Source organism: Aspergillus chevalieri, chromosome 1 (genome assembly GCF_016861735.1).
Source record: "Aspergillus chevalieri M1 DNA, chromosome 1, nearly complete sequence".
Taxonomy (NCBI): domain Eukaryota; kingdom Fungi; phylum Ascomycota; class Eurotiomycetes; order Eurotiales; family Aspergillaceae; genus Aspergillus; species Aspergillus chevalieri.
The window spans coordinates 5,403,148-5,425,312 of NC_057362.1; the positions used below are offsets into that span (position 1 = coordinate 5,403,148).

Below are 22,165 nucleotides of genomic sequence, written 5' to 3' on the forward strand. Positions count from 1 at the left end.
TTCCGATTACACCGACTACATAGAATTTTGTTTATGTCCAGCAATATCAGCAAAAAAAAAAAAAATAAAGCAATATACAATCATGTCTTGACGTCAGCTCGGCGGCTGCTGGAATGGAGCCAAACGCGGGCATCCGTCGGCGGTTCCATGTTTCAAAAGGCTTTGGATCATATTCATTCCGCATCATAGAAGCGCCAGGCTTAAAAATAAAAAGGCAGAAACAGTATCCACACGGTGTAGCCTGGTGAGTGTGGTAACAGAATAAAACACTGTCCCTTGGCCGTGTCGGAAATAAAAAGCCATATATTCAAATCTCCTATAATTTGACTAATATCATGATCTCCATATTCAGCATATCTAACTGTATACGGATACTCTGGCTCAGTCTACTCTTCATCACACTCACCCAAGCGCAAGAGCAGGAGACCGTCACACTCGTCACAGTCACCGAGACGCAATCATCACCCACCCCAGCATCTTACACCTCTCTCAGTGTATTCAAAGACACCGTCCTATCCATCAGCAACGACTACCGCCGCGAACACGACGCCTGCACATTAACATGGAACGACACCCTAGCCGACTACTCCCGTAACTGGGCCAAGCAGTGCAAATGGAAGCATTCCGTAAGTCCCCTATGCATCCCCTTTATAGAATCTCTACCAATAGCTAATTAAATGAAATAGAAAGGCCCCTACGGTGAAAATCTTTCTTTTGGCTACCCCAATGCGTCGTCCGCCATCGCAGTCTGGGGCGAAGAACGCAAAATGTACAACTTCAAACTGCCCACCGGTTTCTCGGAGGAAACGGGGCATTTCACGCAGTTAGTCTGGAAAGCTACGACGCAGGTTGGCTGTGCGGCGGTGGATTGCGGGTATGATGATGATGCGCAGGATAAAGAGACGGGGAATTTCGAGAAGGCGTTGGGGTGGTATGTTGTTTGCGAGTATGCGCCGGCGGGGAATGTCATGGGGAAGAACAAGAAGTGGTTCAAGATGAATGTGGTGCCGGAGAGGGCGAAGGTTGGCGGTAGTGGTGGGGGGACGGGGTCTGGTGGGCATGAAGATGATGGTGATGAAGATGAAGATAATGCGGCTGTTGGACGAAGGTATATAGGGAAGGCTGGGCTTTGGTTGGCTATGGTTCATGGTGTTTTCTTCATGTTATAAAAGGATATTTCCATCTATCGTGGATGTAATCGAACTTTCTAAACTAGTCATGATTTTCATCTCTCATACTACCAACATTGCACATGATACCCACCGGGTGAAATGCAACAGATCTCTCATTTTTTGAATCATCCCACCCTCGGGTAGGAAAACGGAAGCAGATTTTCTCGCTTCAAAAAGGACACAAAATAGGAGGTAAAAAGGAAAATAGAAAACGGCCACATTAGATACGAACAAGAGGGAAAAGAGAAAAGAATATTTCCAATCAACCAATAACTTCCTCGTGCTCCTCGACAATCTCCTCCACCATCTCCTCGACAACAGTCTCGCCTTGGTCCTCGGCCTCGGGACGTGCGTCCTTGGCCAGCTTGGGCTCGTCTGCGTTCTCGGGGAGCTCGTATGCCTCCCGCTCCTCTGCCAGGAACTCCTTCTCCCGACGGAGCCAGGCGGCCCATTCGTTGAGGACACGCTTGCGGGTCTCGACGACGGCGGTGTTGGCAATGTCGACGGCGTACTTGTCCTCCTCTTCGAACTCCTTCGAGTACTCCCGAAGGTTCTTGCGGACCTGCTTCTGTTCTTCCTTGGAGAGGAGGGTTGCGGGGCGAGGACGCCAGACAAACTGCTTGAACTTGTCGGTCGGGTGTTCGGCGAGGGTGGTACCGGAGAAGGTGTGGATGCTCCATCCGTTTTCCATCTAAATGAATGTTAGCGGCAATCGACGCGTAAGATGAGATAAGAAAACTTACCGAATGGGTCCACGCACTAGCGCTACTGACAACGTAGCGACCAGTAGGATCCCAGTCAATGTCAGTAACACCGTAGTGCTCGACGGTCGTCAGTAATTGAAGGTTGGCGGCGAAATCCTTCTCTCCCTCGGGCTTGTCACCTTCGAAGTCCATATCCCAGAAGTCCATGTCGAAGCTGGTTTGCGAGTGAACGGTACCAACGACGACAAAACGGCCCTTGGGCGACCAGTAGATGGCGTTGTTATTCTTCTTGTCGAGAGTGCGGACCAGCTTGAAGCTTCCTAGTTGGTGACCCTTCTTTTCAGGTGCGAAGAAAGAGACAGCGGTCTTGGGCGCAACGGCAGCACCAGCAACGGCTTCTCCGGTGGTAATGGCGACGAATCTGTTACCGTTGGGTTCCCAGGCGAAGTTGATCACGGTATCCTTGAGACTGTCGACAACCTCGACAGGAACACCCTTCTCGCGCACGCGGAAAATTTCGAGGTTGGTGGCGAGCGACTTCTTGGACTTGGAGTGACGGTCGACCTTGACACAAACGTAGGTACCCTGGGACTGCCAGTGCAGCTTGACATCGGAAACGTTGAAGAGGTTACGAGTACGGACAATCTCCTTGGAAGGGACGCTCATCATACCGACTCTGGCGGGGCTGCTGCCCATTTCAGGCGTCCAGAAGCACAGCAGTTGTTCGTACTGCTTGATACCCTCGCGCTGGGTCGTCGCGGGGGACCACTCAAAGTCCATCACACCATCAATCTTAACGGACGTCTTACCTAGCAAGTTCATCCGCGGCGTCTCGTAAATCGAAATCGACTGGCCCTGAAGCATTCTGGCAACGTACTTCTCATCAGCGGACCACTTGAATGCAGGCCACTGCACCTTCTTCTTAGGCTGAGCGTCACCATCACCTGCGGGACCAGCGGTCAAATCGTGAGAAACAAACGACCGTAGAGGCTTCCCGGTAGCGATATCCCAAATGATGATGTTCTTTCCATCCTCCTCGTAGGTCAGGACCGGTTGACCCTCTTCGACCTGGATCGGGCGAGCGGACCAGGTGGTCATGTAGCTCTCATTCGGCGAGAATTCGACCAACTGCACAAACGGATGGGGGAACTGCTTCTGTTTCGAGAACGATGGGCCGCCCCAGAGCTGAATACCCTGGGGGTGGACGGAGGCGAGGAAGGAACCCTTGGGCGACCACTGTACGAACAACTGTGTCCAGTGGGCACGGTCGACCACATTTTCAGGCTCGTTGCTCTTGTTATTCCAGAAAACACCGACCTTGTCGCCCCGGAAGAGGGCAAATTGGTCGCGAGCGTTGGCGTCGCCCAACCACGAGCGCAGGTGCTCCTTCTCCTTGAACGGCTCGACGGTTGGCGGCTTGTACTCCTCCTCGATACGTCCCTCACGGCCATAGCGATCGATATCCATCAACTTGTTCACGGAAAGGGTGTGCTTCTTGTCCAGGGGAACACCGTGAAGTTGCTTAACGGCGGCGACGGCTTGTTCGGGGGTCTCGTACTCGACGAAAGCAAAACTATCCGACCACGCATTAATTTTTCATTTTTTCCGTGCCAAAGCAACCCTCCAAGTATCCCTTCTCGCAATACGTACCCTTCGGACATGTTCTTGTCGTTGACGGGCATGAAAACGGCATCTTCGGAGGTGTGGCCGACCGCGCTGAGTTTCCTCAACAAGAACTTGATGAGCTTTTGCCGACTCTCTTCAGGAACGACAGGAAGGCCATCGATGACGATAAATGTATCCAAACCCTCCTCGAGTTTAACTTCGTATTGCGCCTTGAGATCTGGTGGATGACGCCCGCGTTAGAGAGGGGCAACAAACAAAGCGAAAAAAATTCGATCTCAGCGGCTACTCACCCGAGAAATCAATCTCCTCCTCGACCTCCTCCTCGTGGAGGTCCTGCTCGGTAAGAGTATCGAAACTGGGCGCCATCTTGACGGACCGCGGGACTGGACAAAAGGGGGCCTTCTTGACGGGGAATGCGAATGGTAGTGAGTCTGGCTTTGCTTTGCTGGTCGCCGCTCCCCGGTTTAGGGCAAAAGCGAACAATTCCAGTCCTGTGTGCGATTGCGGCTGACTCAGAGCTGACTCAGCCCGAACTCGGTCTCTACGTACTCGGAGTTCACAGCACATCTTGGATACAAGGAACTCCATCACATTGGACAGATATTTGCGTTTCCATCCTTACGCTTTAGCTATCATTTACTTCAAGAATGAGCTAATCCATCCCAGAAGCTATGACAGCCTGAGTGTCCCGTTGACGAACAATGAAAAACCCATCTCAACACTTAAGGAGTCTATACGAATTCTGCTGCTATACGCACCAAACAAGAATACAACTAACGGGATTGAAGACACCGTGCTCAAGTGAACGCCCCATGAGTTCGCGAGATGGATGAATCTGCATCGTTACGCTTGTCACACCCCGTCGAAAGATCCCGCTACAGTTCAGATTTTTGCCTCGATCGATAAGCACCAGGCTACAACTCTGAAACCCGTCCATTCTGAACATGCTCCACGGACCGACTTGAATTGATAATGCTGGTTACTGGATCTTGCAGGAGTGTGGGTTGAGACACCATCCGGGACAGGAGACGACAGCCGGAGCAGGCGATTCGTAGGGACAGGTAACTGGACCCGTCTCTACGGTTGCAGCTAATATAATGGCTATTGCACATGCTAATTCTCCGGTGTTATAAAGGACTACAGGAGAATGCCTCATCGAGGATTTTTCGTGGAATCTCAGCCAGCGCTGTTCTGCTTTCCCTACACAAGTTCTCCCCTACCCAGTCGCGACTGCTTTGGGCCAACCATCTAGCAGCAATAGTAAATACCTAGCCATAACCTAGTTCCTACTCTGTACACTCCGTAGTAAACAGTCAAAACTGTCCAGCCACGCGTGTCACGTGTGACGACTTCCCCGGCCGCCCGCATTCCTTACATAAGCACGGCATCATGAGTTGCTCTCCAGATCGGAAGATCAGACGTAGCGACGCATATACCTGTCCGAGCTCAAAAGAAGGGGAAAACACTCAAGAAACATACGTTATTCTTTCGTTCAGTGCTGCTGTCGGTACAATCAGTTGGCTGTTCTGCCCGGTTGTCTCTGTTGTTGTCTTTGTTTGGGCTCCTTTTAATCTCGCCTGCTTCTACCGTCCTCCGTTCCTGTCGCGCGTTTCCTGGAGATCTCATGCCCCGCCGGTCCTAAGCGCCCAGCGATATATCCAGTGGTCACAATACCTTTTGGCAGCTCGGGCTTGGTTATTGGGATATTCTTCTGTTCGTTGCAGGAGCTTGCTTCGGGTTATTCAGAGCACCTTCGCATTGGTGGCAGTGCAATTGTTTGCTTTTGCTTAGGAAGAAGACCATATATACTTGGACAGGATGTCGCGTAAGCTTTGCTTGCTCCAGGGCACCTTACCTTGGTTCGCCGAACCTCATGCTGACCTGCTTTCTTCGCCTCGACAGTTCCCCCGGAGACCCGCGAACAGTATACCCAGGTCATCGACTCGATTCTGGCCCAAAGCGACCTGAACACCATCTCCGAAAAGCGCATCCGCAGAGGCCTCCAGGATGCCGTCGGCCATGATCTCACACCGCAGAAGGTCTGTCGGCGGCTTTTCGCATAGATATGCTCTGTGAAGATGGAAGCCCTAGTGGAGCCTATGCTAACTCTTACCCCTAGGCTGCGATCAAGCAGCTTATTATGGAACGATTCGACATCTTTGCGGACCAGGGTGGGATAGGGGCTTCTGGAGATGGGGATAAGACGACTGAAACGACGACCAACGGCCACGATAACAGTGGTGGCTCAGCCACGCCTGCCGAACGTTCGCCCTCCACGCTCTCTGCGTCACCACAGAAACGCGCAGCAGAAAACGAAGAACCGGCGGATAGTCCCGATGAAGCATCCCCGCCGGCGAAGAAACAGAAGCCGGAACATGACATCGACGCCGATGCCCTCTTTGCGGCCAAATTACAAGCCGAAGAAAATATGCGTGCCCGGCCCACTAGAGGTGCCAGCACACGGAAAGCGGCACCGGCCAAAAAGAAGGCCAAGCCCAAGCCTAAGACCAAGACCTCCAAGAAGGTCAAGGCAGAGGATGACTCGGATGTTGATTCGGGGTCTGAGTCGGGCAAAAAGGAGGTCAAACGGTCCGGTGGATTTCACGTATGCCTAGCCTTGTTCTCCCAGATTCAACTGAAGCTAATGGGTCTATAGGCACCAATGGCACTTTCGCCTGCACTTTCGTCGCTTTTGAACGAAGAAATGGTATGTATCGACATTTTTCAACCTCGCACTATTTTCCCTCAGACGAACGCATACTGACTGGCAAATAGCTATCGCGACCCCAAACGGTCAAGAAAGTCTGGGAGTATATTCACAAACATGAACTTCAAGATCCCAGTGACCGACGCCACATCCTCTGTGACGATGCAATGCGTACCGTCTTCAAGCAAGATCGGATACACATGTTTGCCATGACCAAAATTCTCAATCAGAACCTGTACAGCCCAGACGACTAGTCCACATATCTGAGCACTCCATGACGACATGTCTGCTTTTTTCGTTTAAAGCTGGGTAGTTGTGCCTGCCCTGCTGCATTTACGACGTTCGATATTCCCTTTTCGTACTGTTTACTGCATAAACCCGGGGGCGCCATCCATTCGTCAAGCCTTTTAACCTGTTAATTCTTGGTTACTTTGTCTGTCTACATTCATTGTCCAAGTATATGCATTTCATTTCTTTTGTCGATTTTCTTTTCCCATTTTTCTCCAGCGGGAGTTGGTGCTGCCCTTGCATTGCAAGGAAGAAGATACTGATCGAGTTCTTTACTGCTTCTAGGACGGATACTTTTTCATTCATAAGTTTAGCTATCAATAATTTGTTTTTACAGCGTGGAATTTGTTTCGCAACTCATGTTCTTCCGTATTCTGAGTTCTCTGCTCCCGGGAAGCATTTAAACTGTACTCCACCAACATTTAGAAAATTGACTACTTCTGCTTAGGCAGGATTTATAGAATGAATAGCCGATGTAAATTCTTGAAAGCATCTTCGTCCCCGAGTCACGCGAAGATGTGCACAGTTCTAATAGCTCCAACATAAACCATAAAAGTGCCATTCTATCTTATTCTTAGTCTTATATCACTACAAGAAGCCGCGCACTGCAGCAGCAACCCCCTCCATGTCTTCAAACACATGCCAATGCCCAACGTCCTTGAGGATAACCGGCGGCGAGCTCTGGACAATTCTTTGCGAGTAAGAGGTACACAAAGCCGAGGACTGACCTTGTCCTCATCACCAGTGACGATCAGAGTCTCAGAGTTCATGGACTCAATAGCCGAAGCTGTAAACGCCTTTGCATAAGACTCAGGCTCTGTTGGATGGAATCGAGGGGGATAGGATGACTCGTTAGTTTGATGCTCTCCTGTCCTGCTTGGAGAACTTGGTAAAAATTCTCTAGCGGCGTGCCGGAGGCAAAGGAGAGAGGTTGGATGATGGTATCATCCCAATTGAGATGTCTAATGCGTGGGGCTTTAAGGCCAGGGTGTACAAAAGCAATTTAGTTGGTTAAGGGAGCCGCCATGGTGAGAGATCGAAGAATATGGCAACTATGTGGTCTTGTTGCTCTACGTACAGGGGTCGGGGTTAAATTATAGACTACGAAACTGCGATTCCCATCTCCGAAGTCCCTCCCCACCCCGAGTTCAATCGAATAAAGCAATCAGAGAAAGAAGATGTATACCTGAAGTTCATGACGGCCCACTGAGCTTACCGGACAATCCCCCGGCAATACCCCAGGTTTTACCCCAGATTCCGTGCGGAGACAGCCATCTCCGAGAAATATCTCCGAAATGCTTCGTTACAGGAATTGCCACGCCATGACGGTGTAATGTTTCAATCAAAAAGGTCTCCAAAGCTGTCGGATAAGAGTCGGCTTCGGTTCTTTGTAGGGATTGGGAACGTCGCTGGTCCGGCCTACGCGAAGTTCCGCTCCCAGTGATTCCAGGGTGTGTCTTGGATGGATTTTGTGGAATTGCCCTGCGAAACAATATCTTAGCAACGTAGAGCTTCATCATGGGTTCTCAGTACGTACAGGAGCAGGACTTGCCGCTCAAGTTCCGTAAAGGTGCCTGTCCGCCGGGATGTCGCTTTGCGAAGTCGGTCACGTCGTAAACAATATCGTCGATGACAATCCCTATTCTCTCTGATTAGAACTAAATGACCCAAAAGTCGGAAGACTATGCGAGATAACTAACACATAGAGGACCCATCCCTGCCATCCGCATTTTGGACTTCTCCGGCCGGGATGAATGGTAGACCATCCGATGCTTGTTTATGTTGCCTCCTATCACGCGCATGGTTTCTGTCAATCTGACTGGAAGACGGCGGTAGACTAGCATACCCAACATGCGTGGTTGTTAAGACATCGTTACTCTTTGGAAAAGGTGTCAAGCCGAAGCTTGGTGTTTGTTGTACCCGGAAGTCCATTGTGAGACTCAATGTAGAAACGGAATCTGGGACAGAAACCCATGACCACCGACGACAATGAGAGATGTCTCCTTATCTCTTCCTTTTCACTCGAGTCATACGTACTAATGCTGCACCTAAACATAAGGTCTTAGGACATCTCCGACATGTCCGAGTGATAATCCCGACAACTCATTCAATGACTCGGAGTCATCTCAATACCAAGGGAATCCTAGGTTGCATGACAATGATACTTTCCTGCTAGCCGATCATCGTACGGAGTTACTTTTCATTCATGCGGGGAAGAGAGTGACTGCGTAGCCCTGAGTGAGCTTCCAGCGCCTTGATGGCCAATTTTTATAAATGCGGCCTCACTCCCTGGCCCCTTTTTCTTTTTGTTTCTGCTTTCTCAGAGATCAATTTGTTAGCTTCTCATTATACCTCTATTCATAATCATTATGGCGTCTGCGATGACCCTGTCCTTACCATACGTCAATGGAGCCAGCCGTGGCATGAAGTACCCAAACAGGACCATGGCCGATTGGGGAAATCCTTTACCTACACGAAAGATCTCGCCTCACGATGATGTGCACTTTGATTCAGCGTTGAAGCCTCGTGCTCATCGCATGGTTGGTAAGTGGATATGTGACCAAGTTAAAAAGCGTGTAGACTTGGTAGCTCACCGTCACCTCCAGAGACTCCATCTACCTCCAAGATATTGTTTCTCAATGTCCAAATGTAAGTACCACTCCACTTTTTCTCCAGTCTATATGGGAGTGTGAGTATGCCAGCTAATATCTTTTCTGTATAGCATAGATTCCACCGGAACCGAACCGTACCATGGCGATGTCTACGTGCAAGGTATTGCGACACTTGCTCCACATATCACAGAAACTTATAATTCGAGCAGGAGAGCGACTTCGCTATGTCGGAAATGTGCCAAACATTGAGACCCTACGCAACGATCCTACGGTTCGGGTGATCCAGGGAAATGGTCGAACCCTCATGTCCGGTCTAGGCGATGCGCACACTCATTTCACGTGGAATGAGACGGCTCTGGGTAAAAACACTCCGCGTAATGTTATGGCTGAGGTCTATGCTTATTGAGAGATTAACAGATAACCTTGGTGCGATTGGAGTGGAAGAACATACCATTAGCACTGCTCGGTCTGCAATGGTTTACCTGGACTCTGGATATACCATGTACGTCTCCTGTCCGTAATCTCAAGAAAATCACCAATGTCCTAATTCCTCGACTAGGTGCTACGGAGCAGCTTCAGCAAAGGATCGCCTCGACTGCGTTGTCCGCGATGCCATCAACCACGGGAACATCCCTGGTCCGCGTTATCTCGCAAATGGAAAGGAAATTGCCCGTCGAGGAAAAGAGCTCAGCCCGGGGATTACTGCATATGCTGATGGACCGCTCGAGATGCGAGAGGTTATCCGGCATCACGCTGCTCTGGGAGTTGACCAGGTAAAGCTGAGCATGTCAGGTGAAGAGGTAAGAGAAAACCCCTGAATATGTCTTGACCTTTGACTGACAATTGATTAGATCCTTGAGGACAGGGCTGCGGAAGACAGCTACTTTAGTGAAGCAGAAACGGCGGCATGTGTGGATGAAGCACACCGTCTCGGTTTACGGTAAGGTTCCATTTATTTCAATCTACCTACCATCATTAATATCCAGCAATCCAGGGTCTGTTCGCATGCCCGAGCTCGTGATTCCATTGCCCAATGCGTACAACATGGTGTCGATGTCATCTACCATGCCAGCTACATTGACGAAGCCACCATGGATGAATTGGAAAAAAACAAGCATCGCCATGTCGTTGCCCCCGCCTTGAACTGGCTGTACGCAACCACGTACGATGCAGGACCGTTTGGTTATTCCTTTGACAAAGCTGAGCAAGATGGGTACAAGAAAGAACTCGACGTTGCCATCAAGGCTTGCAAGGAAATGCATCAAAGAGGAATTACCGTCTTGCCGTATGTCTCTTCTTCCCAGGTTTCCCTTCGGAATGCAGCTAACACCAACTACTAGGGGCGGTGATTATGGCTTTGCTTGGACACCCCATGGCACATACTCCAGAGACTTGGAGCACTTCGTCAAGCTGCTGGATTTCACTCCAATGGAGGCAATCATTTCAGCTACGGCTGGTGTTGCCAAACTATTCATGCAGGATCAGGAACTTGGCAAAGTCCAGCCCGGCTACTATGCGGACATGATCTTGGTGGACGGTGATCCTCTGAAGGACATCTCCGTTCTCCAAGACCTTAGCAAGCTCAATGTCATTATGATTAATGGCAGAATCCACAAGGCATCACCACAAGATTTTGAGCTTTCAAGACCTATGCAAATCGAGGAGCCCACATGGCAACCCAGAAGCAAGTTCAGCAACTATGTTTCTTATCTTGATGACCAGCACAACTCCCGCGTTGGCCATTTGGATCTGGACAGCTCCATGGTTACTCCGCTGGCAATGCTCTCTGGCGCGCCAGTTCACTCACTTTACCAGGTGATTGAACTGGAAAACGCAGTTGTTCCGTGCGGTGATTCTGTTCCTCTCGCTGGACTCACACTTCAGGCACCGCTGAGCGACCGTGATATTCTAGCTGTTGGCAAGAACTATGTGGACCATGCCGTTGAGTTCAACCGGAGTGGGTTTGACTCCAGTGATAAGACTGACCAACGTGAGAAACCCTAGTATCCACTGTTATTGACGCACAGCTGACATACATAGCAACCCATCCGGTTATTTTCACCAAGCGGTCCACGAGTATCATTGCTTGTAATGAAGACATTTATCCTCATACGGAGTTCACGGAAACTCTGGACTATGAAGGTGAAATTGGTGTTATCATTGGGAAGCCTGGGTTTCGGATTGACGAAAGGAACGCCATGGACTATGTATGGGGTTATACCATTATCAACGGTGAGCACAACCAACCCGGAATTAAGTGAATCCCTTAATAACAGGCCTCTAGATTTGACGGCTCGTGAACGACAAAGAGACCACAAACAGTTCTACCTTGGGAAGTCAGCAGACACATTCTGTCCGATGGTAAGAACCCCAAACTGCTGAAACAAAAACGTTCTCTGACTCGCCTTCAGGGTCCGATTGCTGTTCCGGCTGGTCAACTCCCGAAGAAGTTACGCGTGCAGACTTTTGTGAACGGTGAGAAGCGCCAGGACGCTACCACAGACGATCTCATCTTCTCTGTTGCGAAATTGATCTCCGTCATATCCAATGGTGGCACGATCAGACCTGGAGATATCATTGCAACCGGCACTCCCGCTGGTGTGGGAATTGGCAAGAACCCGGCCAGGTTTCTCAAACCGGGCGACAAGGGTAAGTTGTCCATTGACACAACGTGGCTCTGTCCGAAATGTACAAACTAACGCGATCCCCTATCTATAGTTGAGGTATCTGTCACCGGGCTTGGTTCTCTTGAGAACCGCATCGCGGATCCGTCATCAGACAATGCCGTTGCTAAGCGTGTTCCTCTCGAGAGTCATTTAGCGAGTCTCAACCTTGAACGCACAGTTGGTGGTTCGGGGCTGGTGTATCTTGGTGGAAAGCAAGTGAACGTCCGTAGAATTGGAACAGGACCGGACATCGCTGTGTTCGTCCACGGACTTGGTGCTTCAAGTGAATATTACACGCCAATCATCAAAAGCGGAGGCTTCGAGGATCACTACACGAGCTATGTCTATGATCTTGAAGGACATGGACTTTCAGCGACTAATGTTGCCTCAATTGTCACCGTTGAGAGTTTCGCTGACGACCTTGCCAATGTGGTTGCATTGACCGGAGCCAGCTCAGTCACTCTGTTCGCACATTCACTGGGCTGCGTCATTGCTATGGCTTTTACGCTTCGCGATACCAGCAAAGTCAAGAAGTTGGTTCTTATGGGCCCACCGCCATGTCCTCTCCCCGAAGCTGGCAAGATCGCAATGAGCAAGCGCGCCGCTGCCGTTCGTGCAACGGGCATGATGGCCTCGGGGACAGCGGATGCCGTCAGCGAAGCCGGAACATCCAGTGCCACAAAGGTCTATCAGCCCGTTGCATATGCAGCAGTTCGCGCATCGCTTCTTTCCACAAATCCCGAGGGATACGCCAAGGCCTGCACGGCAATTGCGACAGCATCCCCAATGGAGGTTGAAAGGTTGACAATGCCAGTTCTTCTGATGACTGGCGATGAAGACAAGACCTCGCCTGTGAACATTGTGAGGAACCTCAACGAGCGTCTTCCCGATTCCAGAATGGAGGTTCTGCGATGCACTGGCCACTGGCACGTGTACGAGAATGCCGAGGAGGTTTCGCGTCTGATACGGTATTTCGCTTGACTAGAAGACCAGGATGATGATGGTATCAAAAAGCAAAGACACAGTAGTGTATCACTGAAGAAAAATGAATGCGCGTCTAGAAGCAGCACGAAGTTCCTGGTCAAGCTTCTAGCTGCAGTCGTCCTCATTGCCCTTGTCGTCCTGATCACTCTTTTCGTTGAGGAGCTGCCGGTCCAAGAGTTGCGTGAGCCTGTACACCGTATCCGCCATGGCTACACCATCATGATTCGAGGGATCGAGTTCTTGCTTAATGGGTAAATACCAATAGTTATAGTTAGTTAGCCATAACCAATTCAAGTTTGCCTTCTTTCCTGCGATTTAGGGAGTCATGTCGCGAAGACCATTGCAATGTATCAAACACATGAAAATCTCTTCATAGTAGCATCCAGGTGATTCTCTCAACGACGTAACTCTACATGGTAGGGAAATGTGGCGAAGAAAGGGTGCTCGGAGATAATTGGCGGAGATATCTCACGTGGACGTCAAGTCCGAATGCCTTGGACATGCGGGGAAGCCTCTCGGGGTGTCCAATTCATTGTCCTTTACACTGGACTATTGCCATTTATTTCCCTAAGGGACCACAGATCATGTCTGAAGCTCCAGTCCCTAGCATAGGTGCTGGGGGACTCGCCGCAGGTGCTCTTCCACCTCCGGAGATTCCTGTTTCTGGGGTCAATTCAACGCCTAGCATTGGCAAGAACAGGGCACGGACCCGTATTATCAATCGCAGGCCACGGAAACCTATCAGCTGTCATCCTTGTCGGCAATCCAAGCTGAAGTGCGATCGACAACAGCCCTGTGCCTCGTGCAAACGGCGAGAGTGCATCGAATCCTGTGTTTATGAAGGTCCCCGTAAGAATAAGGCGGATGCGGGGAGACTGGCATCATCTGAGGTCGTGCGGCGTCCCGATTCAAGAGACTCTCAAGGTCTGGCAAGCCCAGAGTCTCTGTCGTTGGCCCCGGGGCCGAACAGATTTATTCGCACGCCAATTCGAACAAGCGGTTCATTAGCCCACGATCACGACTATCAAGAGTATAGTCATGCTCACTGGGATGCTCTTTTGCAGCGGCCGATAGACCAAATGCATCAACCATCATCTCCGCAAAATGACCCTTTCTCACTGCCAAGTAACCTCTGCTTTCCATTTTCTCTAGGCCCCAAAGTGTCCAAGAGTGATATCTTGGCCATGTTGCCATCATCCCATGCCTGCGAGTATCTAATCACGCAATACTTCATGCGGCTCTCGCCCCTCTTCCATATATTACATGGACCAACGTTTCAGAAGCAATACGATGCGTTCAGGCAGGATCCGTCCGGTGCAGATCTTTCCTGGATGGCATTGCTGTTCTTGATTTGCTCCGCGACGTTGAAGAGTATGGAGAAGGACGAGATTGCACTAGTCGATATTCAGCCTACGGTATCCGATTCCCATGACATATCCTCGATCTCTTACAAGCTGCGAGCTGCTTCGTTGATCTGCCTATCGCAGAATCAGTTTTTGATCCGTCACAATCTCAGCACGCTTGAAGCTCTTTTGGTGCTGATATATACAATCAGTAATATTGAGGGCGTCGAGCATGCCTGGACACTACTAGGTGAGAGACGTCTGATGGAATTCGTGATCCCGATGCATGACGACTAAGATGCTGCTGAACAGGGATCGCATTGAACATAGGCATTGCATTACAGTGCAATACTGACATAAATCATTCGCAGCTCAGCTGTATTGATATCGAACGGCGTCGTCGTTGTTGGGCTGGTATCCTGATGCTGCACACTTACCAGGCTATCTCATTCCGAGATGTCAACATGTCTCTTTTGCTTAATACTGAAGCTACAATGCCGGCAGATGTCAACGATGTCGATATCAGAGATGACACTATCCTACCACCATCTAGCAAACCGACCCAGATGTCCGTCATGAAATTCAAATTTCGAATGTTTCAGCTATCCAGCAAGATCTGCCACCGTCTATCCAGTAACTCAAGGCTCGACGAATCCACACTTGATCACTTTGATGGCCTTATCTCAGAGCAGCAGCAGAGTTGGGACACGGTCTTTCTGCTAGATGGGTCGCCTAGTATCCTGGATACTTCAAGTTATGCTCATTGGTGCATCTTGCAATTGTATGCGCATCAACTATATCTACTCATACATCGACCATTCTGCAAACCGCGGGGTCCCTCTTTTCGACCAACGTCTAGAGCAAAATGCATTGATTCCGGCGCCGCTTTATTAGATATCCATCGTCAGTTCTCCGATCTCCCGCGCCTGCGACATTACCGTTGTTTTGTTTATGGGTTGGTAAGCTTTTATGCCATCCATGGAGCCATGGCGTTGGCATCATGCTTGCTGGACGAACACGATGCGCATGAATCCTCGTACTACTCCATGTTCGCTTCGGCCGTGGCACGTTTCGATAGCCTTCAGAGTAAAAGTCAGATATGTATTAAGGCCTGTCCCATTCTTCGACACCTCCAGTGGGTATATTCTTTACGAAAGGGCTCTGACCCCGAATGGATGAAAACTAATTCCGCTTGACTAGGCTATTGCTGTCAACTGAACAATTTCGACTGCCTAACTCAGTTGACTACAACTTTGGGGCTACTTTCGACGACTGGATTGATGGCGTGCAATGGCTAAATCCGGAGTCTATAAACTGGGTAGCACAACTTCTCCCCTTGTCTGGGTATTTTAACATTTACTAAAAGCTCTACAGGAATTTTGGGACTGCATATTGAACAATGCACCACCATCATAATTGTGCTATAAGGCCGTTCCGCCTCGAAAGCCAAAATCATGCTTTCAATCTCGATTTCTGACGAAACCCTTCTCGCCTTCTCCGCCACTCCATCACATACGGTGATGCTGTGACTGAAAGCGACCAAAATCCCATTGAAAATACCTCCTCGCCCACGCAGACAATCAAGCCAGGGAGAGAAAAATAGCCCGGTTGTCTCTGAACGGTTACGAGACCCTCGAGTGTTCTGGATTGCTCGAATAGTGCTGTTAGTTTACTGCGAATGTGTAGTAAAGCCAGTGAAAATTAAGTGATGAGCTCAGCATGAGCGTATAAGAAAATAACTGCTCAACGTTTTCACCATCCGGCAATCACTAAGGTAATATGATTAGGGCTGCCGTCGACATCTCCGAGGCAGCTTCCAGGACTCCGATCCGGTCGGAGATGACTGACAATCATAAAACGCCTCTTAACAAAAAAAAAAGGGAAGAAAATTGCTATTGTACTTGAATTAAACTGAATGATGAATGAACCTTTTGATTCATTATGACTGCAATTTATGGTTGCTGGCCAGCAATATAATGCATTTGCTAGTGGTGCCTTATCAGGCAACGATGCTACTCACGTGCTGCCTGCCGCCGCCGCCTTGAAAGAGAATCTTCCCCTCTACCGCACTCGCGATAACGAACAACCAATTATCGCAAAGGCAGAAAAGACCAAAAAGAAGAGCTCTAAGCTCCGTTAAATGACCCCCAGCAACTTCCTTTTCCTGGGCTAAATTTGTGCCATCCTCCTTGGACCTCGTCGCTTGACCCCCGACCCCCGGCCCCGACCAATTCCCCAATGGCCGACTCCCAACCGCCCCAAACTCCCGCTGGATCGCAAGGTCAGAACCGAGGTGGTCGTCGACGCGGACGAGGAGGCGCAAACCAAGTGAGACAGCCAGATGGCTCCGGGTCCGGAAGGAATACTCGTGGCAGAGGACGCGGGGGGCGCGGTGGTGGGGATCGCAACCGCAATACCAATGCGTCCCAAAGTGCCGCCGGGGCTGATGCGCCTGTAGCGGGCGAAGAGAAGTCAAAGAAAGTCCCAGCGGCTACCGACGACGCAGATGATGGTGAAATATGCTTTATCTGCGCATCTGATGTGACGCACACTTCAGTCTCGCCGTGCAATCACCGGACCTGTCATATCTGTGCGTTGAGGCTTCGGGCTCTGTACAAGAACAAGGCCTGTGCACACTGTCGAGTATGTTGCGCTACAACGAGGGGAACTTTGGCATTATGGCTGACTGACTTTCTCCATCTAGACGGAATCCAGCTATGTGATTTTTACGGATGACCCGACGAAGAATTTCGACCAGTTTGTTAGCAACGACTTCTCTCGGAAGGACGATAACCTTGGCATTCAGTACGAAAACGATGAGATCTTTGAGGATACGGTTTTGTTGCTACGATACAATTGTCCTGATACAGACTGCGACGTAGCTTGCCTGGGATGGCCGGACCTGCATCGTCATACCAAGAGCAAGCATGGGAAAGTGATGTGGTAAGTTATTTTTCATCTATCCAATTGAGAAGTTTATTTTCGAGGTCCATACTAAACAACTGCTATGGTGCAGTGATCTGTGTACTCGAAACAAGAAGGTCTTCACCCACGAGCACGAACTCTTCACCATGGCGGAGTTGCGGAAACACGAGAAATACGGAGATGACGTCCCCGGTGCTATTGACCAGAGTGGTTTCAGAGGTCACCCCGAATGTGGTTTCTGTCGCCAGCGATTCTACGGAGATGACGAATTGTATGCACACTGCCGTGACAAGCATGAGCGATGCCACATCTGCGATCGACGATCCGGACATCGCCAACAACAGTACTACGTTGATTATACCGCGCTCGAGGACCATTTCCAGAAAGACCACTTCCTGTGCCTGGACCAGGAATGCTTGGATAAGAAGTTTGTCGTGTTCGAGTCTCAGATGGATCTGAAGGCCCACCAACTGGAATTTCATCCCAACGGATTATCCAAGGACGCAAGGCGAGACGCTCGCACTGTGGATCTATCAGCGTTTGACTTCAGAACTCCCTACCAACCCCAGCGACAACGCCGTGGTGCAGGCCGGGGCCGCGACCCAAATGCAGAGCCTCTCCCAGCATCCAGTGCCCAACCCTTGCGGCGGGACGAAATCGCGTACCAGCGACAGATGGCGATCCAGAGTGCACAATCGGTCTCAACCCGTAGCTTTGGTGGACAGCTCACTCGCAGCGATACGCAGCCGGTGCGCGCTCCTCCGCGCTCGGGAAATGCCACACCTGCCCGCAGCCCACCAGCACAATCTCCGCCAGTTTCCGAATTGCAGAACCTCAATCTTGTGGCTGACTCGGCCCCAGCCACTCCACAAGAGCAAGCACGCCGTCTGCGCCATATGGCAGTGATTGAACGTGCCTCGAACCTCCTGCGCAATGACCAGGCAAAGTTGGGCGAATTCCGCACCAGAGTTTCCAACTACCGGACCTCCCTCATCTCCGCCACTGAGCTCATCGATGCTTTCTTCTCCTTGTTTGATACTACAAGCTCCGAACTGGGCAAGCTCATAAAGGAGCTCGCAGAGATCTACGAAGACGATTCAAAGCGTACCACATTACTGAAAGCCTGGAACGATTGGCGTGCTATTAACGAGGACTATCCTGCCCTGCCAGGACCGGGCGGGTTACTGCCGGGCATGTCACCGGACACTGTCAATGGCAGTGGCGCGGGAGGAAACCGTGTACTTCGCTTAAAATCGTCCACTGCGCAATCTTCGCGATCAGCAGTGGGCCGTAGTGGCGCGCTTCCTTCCTCTGCCTCGTCAGCCACCGCCTTCCCCCCTCTCTCCTCCACGTCTTCGTCTTCTTCTCGCCCTGCTGTGCGCAATACCGCGACTACAGCATGGGGAACGGCAGCAGCCCCCTCGCCATCCTCTTTCCCCGCCCTCAGCGCATCTACCCGTTCCTCCCCCCGCCCTAGTGGCTCTTCTACTCCAACTGCATCGTCCTCTCGCGCCTCGAACACAGGGGGAGACGCATTCCCTGCCCTCCCCGCGGCCCCGAAACCCAACGTGCTCATGGCTGGCCTCACGCGCGGGACTGTCAGGTGGGGTGAGTCCCGCCCAGCCACGAATGCTTGGGCTTCCTCTGGGGGTGGATCTTCCTCAGACGTGATAGAAGACGACTATGGGGAAGCGGCTCGCGGCGGTGGTGGAAAGAAGGGTAAAGGGAGGAAGGGGAAACAGACGCTGTTTCATTTCGGATAGATGGCGTCCTCTTCCTATGTTTTTTTGGTGGTCTTGCTTGTTGGCATGTTTGCTATGAGTAGAGTGGAGTTCAAAAGTAGATACGATCCTGATACTTTTTGTTCCGGTAGAATAAAAGCTGTAAATGTTCTGTGTTTAGCTGGCGTAGTGAAAATATGCTATTCTGTCATTTAATGGCCTGTGAATAATTCTATATATGATCATAACTCATAGTGGTTTGTTCTCATAGAACTGACAATAGATCTAAACATCGCCTTGCACATACAACAGATATTAGACAAGTTCTACCGACTCGGGAAAAGGACTAGTCTCGGGTATTTCCTGCGAAGTCATGAGAATGGACTCTTCTCCAGCCAGTGAAAGATCAGTTCGCTCGGTTGCTATGCCGTGAGTATCAGGCCGTTCGGTGGAAATAATAGGTGAGCTATCGTCAGTAAGTTCTGTCTCAGTCTGGTTGCCCTCTTGAGAATCATCATATTGGTCATCTTCTTCAATAATGTCATCTTCTTGTTCTGTCTCACTAGAAGCGTCATCAAGTTCATCGTCAATACTAGCCATTCGGAGCAGAAAGTCATCCTGTAGCTTCTTTAGCCATTTCCTGAGAGCCTCGCCCTCAAGGGCCCCGTTGCGAGCTTGATAGAGCTGTTCTCTGAGTGACAAAATCAAGTTTCGTTTTCGAGCAATGGTGACGGCTCCAGAATTACCATGTCGACGTGCAGCGATCTCGTGCAACTTCTCGGATACGTCCTGCGCAACGTCGAGAACGTCCGGAGGTAGGTCAACTAGTTTAGCCAAGGTAAGACCATAGAATTGGTTAGTCACAGGTCCCTCTGCAATTTTGTATAGCATTGTCATCTTAGACGCGTCGGATGATATTTCTGCTGCGAGGTGAAGATTGACTACACCACTGCGCTCGGCCATGACTACAGCCAAGTCACGAAAGTGCGTCACGAACCAGACCAGGGATTTGCTTTCCACCAAAGCCTCTGCAATGGCAATGGCGATAGCAAGGCCGTCGGTGGTGCTAGTGCCGCGTCCAAGTTCGTCGACGATCACCATGCTCCGGCGTTCAATGTTATGCAAGATGAAGGCCATTTCGCGCATCTCGACAGCAAAGGTCGACACGTTGGCTTCGAGGTCATCGGCTGTGGAGACACGAGCGAAGAGCTGGTGAACAATTGGGAATGAGGCGTACTCCGCTGGGACGTAACAGCCAGTTTGTGCCATCACAGTCATTAATGCCAGCGAGCGTATATATGTTGACTTGCCGCTCATGTTGCAGCCTGTGATAATCTGGAAGCGCGACTGCTGTGTTGCGTATGCATCGTTCGGAATGTATTTTTTGGAATGGATTTTCTCCCGAATGGGATGTCGACCGGCTTTGATAGCGAGTGTGTCTGTTAACTCAGGGCGAATGTAGTCATAGAATGTGGCGAGATGGGCAAAGGCGGCTAGCATATCCAGCATGGCAATCGCCTCACTCACCCTGAAGAGACCGGAGATCTCAGAGCAAACATCTTTGATCAACTCTTGAATAGTCCAGTCGCTCATGTTGATCACTTCATCATGTGCATCCACTATCTTTTGGTTTAGTTTGACGAGGTCAAGAGTTTGGCATTCTATACGTTTCTTTTTGCGGTATACGTTGATGAATATATCGGGGAGCGAGTCGACTTCGTCGGCCGGTATGACGATGTAGTACTGGCGAGCAGAATCGTATTTCAGATCCAATCGAAGATTAGTTGACTCTGCAGTATGTCAGTATGTTGTTAACAGGACACGCAACTCATACATCACCTGCTAGTTGCGTTACAAGATCAGCAGCATCTGTATTAGCTTCTTTGTAAGTCTGCCTTGCGACATCAAGGAGACTATTGACGCCAGCCTAGACCGGGTAAGTAAATAGGAATAAGACAGGCCAGGGGTACATACCCTGACACAGTATATACGTTGGTTTCTCAAGTCCAAGGGCTTCGTTTGGTATGCCACGTGCTCGTTCAGCGTCCCTTCGATGAGCTGTTCAACGGAGGAATGGCCTGCAGGAGCACACAGCTTGGATCGGTCAGTTTGTGGAACAGTGAACAGTGGCGAGCAGGTTACCTCTCTTATTGTTAGCAAGAGCGTGCTCTGAGCAGTAGAAAGCGTCTTGTAGATCGACTTTATCGACGACACATAGGTCTTCAACATGATGACATTGTTGACCGATTGCTCGACGTGTTGGAATTTCTGTTTAGTTGGAACGAGAATGAGCTTTAGGAGTCAGCAAAAAGCATCCGCAGCTGGCACCGAATATACTGACAGACGTCAGAACTTTGTCGGTATCAACAAAACCTTTGAGTGCTGTAGAGTAGAATTAGCGGACCGAAAGTGTAATGGTTAGTGTGTGAAAAAACCTTGTCGAACTGAGAGAAACATTTCCTCTTTGGTAGACAAATCCTCCACGGCGTCATACCGTGCTAGCAGTTTAGATCTTTCTGTAGAGGGTTGTAGAATGTTGGCCCGTAGCAGTCTAGCGCCCATGGGCGTGAGTGTCTCATTCATAAGCCCGAACAGACTGTCCTTCGACTTCGCGTTTTGCAGATTCTGGATGAGTTCGAGTGAGCATATAGTGGATAGATCAATTGTCATTGAGCCTTGAGACGGTTCGAATCGTATACGAAGGGAGTGAGACGCGAAAATCCTGTTCAGTTTAAGTTCGACATACTTGATGACCTGTCAGGGTTAGTCTAACTGCGTAATAGCAGATGAAAGATTCACATACGGCAGCGAAGCAGCAAGCTGCAAAGTAATTCCCACCCAGTGTGACCTTGATCGATTCAGCATCCTCCGGAAAAGCGAGTCGATTCACATATTCATGGCAGGTCCTGTCTGACCAGTATTTGCGATCAATGAATGTGAAGGTTGGATCCGGTAGATTCTCTTGAACGATATAGAATAGCTTCGAGTCTTTGCAAGTATTCATAAAAAGGATCTCCGTGGGCTCAAATACTCCGATCTTGGTAATGGTCTTGACATAGGTCTGGCTGTCACAGATCTGACAGAGAACCGCTTCGGCTGTGGTGAGGTTCAAAAACGCGAGTCCTACTGTCGTCGAGACCCCGCGAGACTCACTAATGGCACAGATAATATCTTGGGATGCAACACTGGTTGCTGTTGTTGCTGGTCTCGCTGTCCTGACCGTGCTAACCCTGTTCACTCGGGACGTAGGAGGTGCAAAGGAGGAGGCCCTGGAAAAGGACATAGACATTTTCGATGAGCAAGGCCATTCAAGGCTGTCCTCAGTTCCTGGAGAATTGGAGAAGAAGAAGAGATGAAGAAGAGAGTGTCTGGTGTTGTCGATAAAAGGACATGGTTACCTAATCAGGTTTAGCGCCG

General features: G+C 50.1%; 7 protein-coding genes across 7 annotated transcripts; 5 read left to right on the forward strand and 2 right to left on the reverse strand.

The window, feature by feature from the left end:
* Positions 1 to 335: 335 nt before the first annotated feature.
* ACHE_11877S (putative extracellular SCP domain protein Pry1) lies at positions 336 to 1,169 on the forward strand (the record flags this gene model as incomplete). The annotated part of the gene is made up of 2 exons (XM_043276494.1): positions 336 to 626; positions 687 to 1,169. 2 exons carry the CDS (start codon positions 336 to 338, stop codon positions 1,167 to 1,169), a joined length of 774 nt encoding a protein of 257 aa, XP_043132997.1.
* A 265-nt stretch (positions 1,170 to 1,434) lies between these two features.
* Positions 1,435 to 3,868, reverse strand: EifCb (translation initiation factor eIF3 core subunit b; the record flags this gene model as incomplete). The annotated part of the gene is made up of 4 exons (XM_043276495.1): positions 1,435 to 1,863; positions 1,916 to 3,449; positions 3,527 to 3,719; positions 3,793 to 3,868. 4 exons carry the CDS (start codon positions 3,866 to 3,868, stop codon positions 1,435 to 1,437), a joined length of 2,232 nt encoding a protein of 743 aa, XP_043132998.1.
* A 1,452-nt stretch (positions 3,869 to 5,320) lies between these two features.
* On the forward strand, positions 5,321 to 6,463 carry ACHE_11879S (SWIB/MDM2 domain protein; the record flags this gene model as incomplete). The annotated part of the gene is made up of 5 exons (XM_043276496.1): positions 5,321 to 5,327; positions 5,405 to 5,541; positions 5,622 to 6,107; positions 6,159 to 6,209; positions 6,278 to 6,463. The coding sequence occupies 5 exons, from the start codon at positions 5,321 to 5,323 to the stop codon at positions 6,461 to 6,463; spliced, it is 867 nt and encodes a 288-aa protein (XP_043132999.1).
* A 2,403-nt stretch (positions 6,464 to 8,866) lies between these two features.
* Positions 8,867 to 13,014, forward strand: ACHE_11880S (uncharacterized protein; the record flags this gene model as incomplete). The annotated part of the gene is made up of 14 exons (XM_043276498.1): positions 8,867 to 9,041; positions 9,104 to 9,146; positions 9,220 to 9,269; positions 9,319 to 9,468; positions 9,527 to 9,611; positions 9,669 to 9,909; positions 9,961 to 10,049; positions 10,104 to 10,394; positions 10,450 to 11,099; positions 11,150 to 11,341; positions 11,394 to 11,470; positions 11,521 to 11,758; positions 11,828 to 12,743; positions 12,837 to 13,014. 14 exons carry the CDS (start codon positions 8,867 to 8,869, stop codon positions 13,012 to 13,014), a joined length of 3,375 nt encoding a protein of 1,124 aa, XP_043133000.1.
* Positions 13,015 to 13,343: 329 nt separating this feature from the next.
* Positions 13,344 to 15,465, forward strand: ACHE_11881S (uncharacterized protein; the record flags this gene model as incomplete). The annotated part of the gene is made up of 3 exons (XM_043276499.1): positions 13,344 to 14,352; positions 14,415 to 15,237; positions 15,303 to 15,465. 3 exons carry the CDS (start codon positions 13,344 to 13,346, stop codon positions 15,463 to 15,465), a joined length of 1,995 nt encoding a protein of 664 aa, XP_043133001.1.
* Positions 15,466 to 16,340: 875 nt separating this feature from the next.
* On the forward strand, positions 16,341 to 18,790 carry ACHE_11882S (E3 ubiquitin-protein ligase HEL2; the record flags this gene model as incomplete). The annotated part of the gene is made up of 3 exons (XM_043276500.1): positions 16,341 to 16,745; positions 16,807 to 17,045; positions 17,119 to 18,790. 3 exons carry the CDS (start codon positions 16,341 to 16,343, stop codon positions 18,788 to 18,790), a joined length of 2,316 nt encoding a protein of 771 aa, XP_043133002.1.
* Positions 18,791 to 19,063: 273 nt separating this feature from the next.
* Positions 19,064 to 22,037, reverse strand: MSH4 (MutS family protein MSH4; the record flags this gene model as incomplete). The annotated part of the gene is made up of 8 exons (XM_043276501.1): positions 19,064 to 20,538; positions 20,588 to 20,675; positions 20,723 to 20,842; positions 20,891 to 21,040; positions 21,090 to 21,130; positions 21,184 to 21,502; positions 21,552 to 21,844; positions 21,902 to 22,037. The coding sequence occupies 8 exons, from the start codon at positions 22,035 to 22,037 to the stop codon at positions 19,064 to 19,066; spliced, it is 2,622 nt and encodes an 873-aa protein (XP_043133003.1).
* Between the last annotated feature and the right edge of the window lie 128 nt (positions 22,038 to 22,165).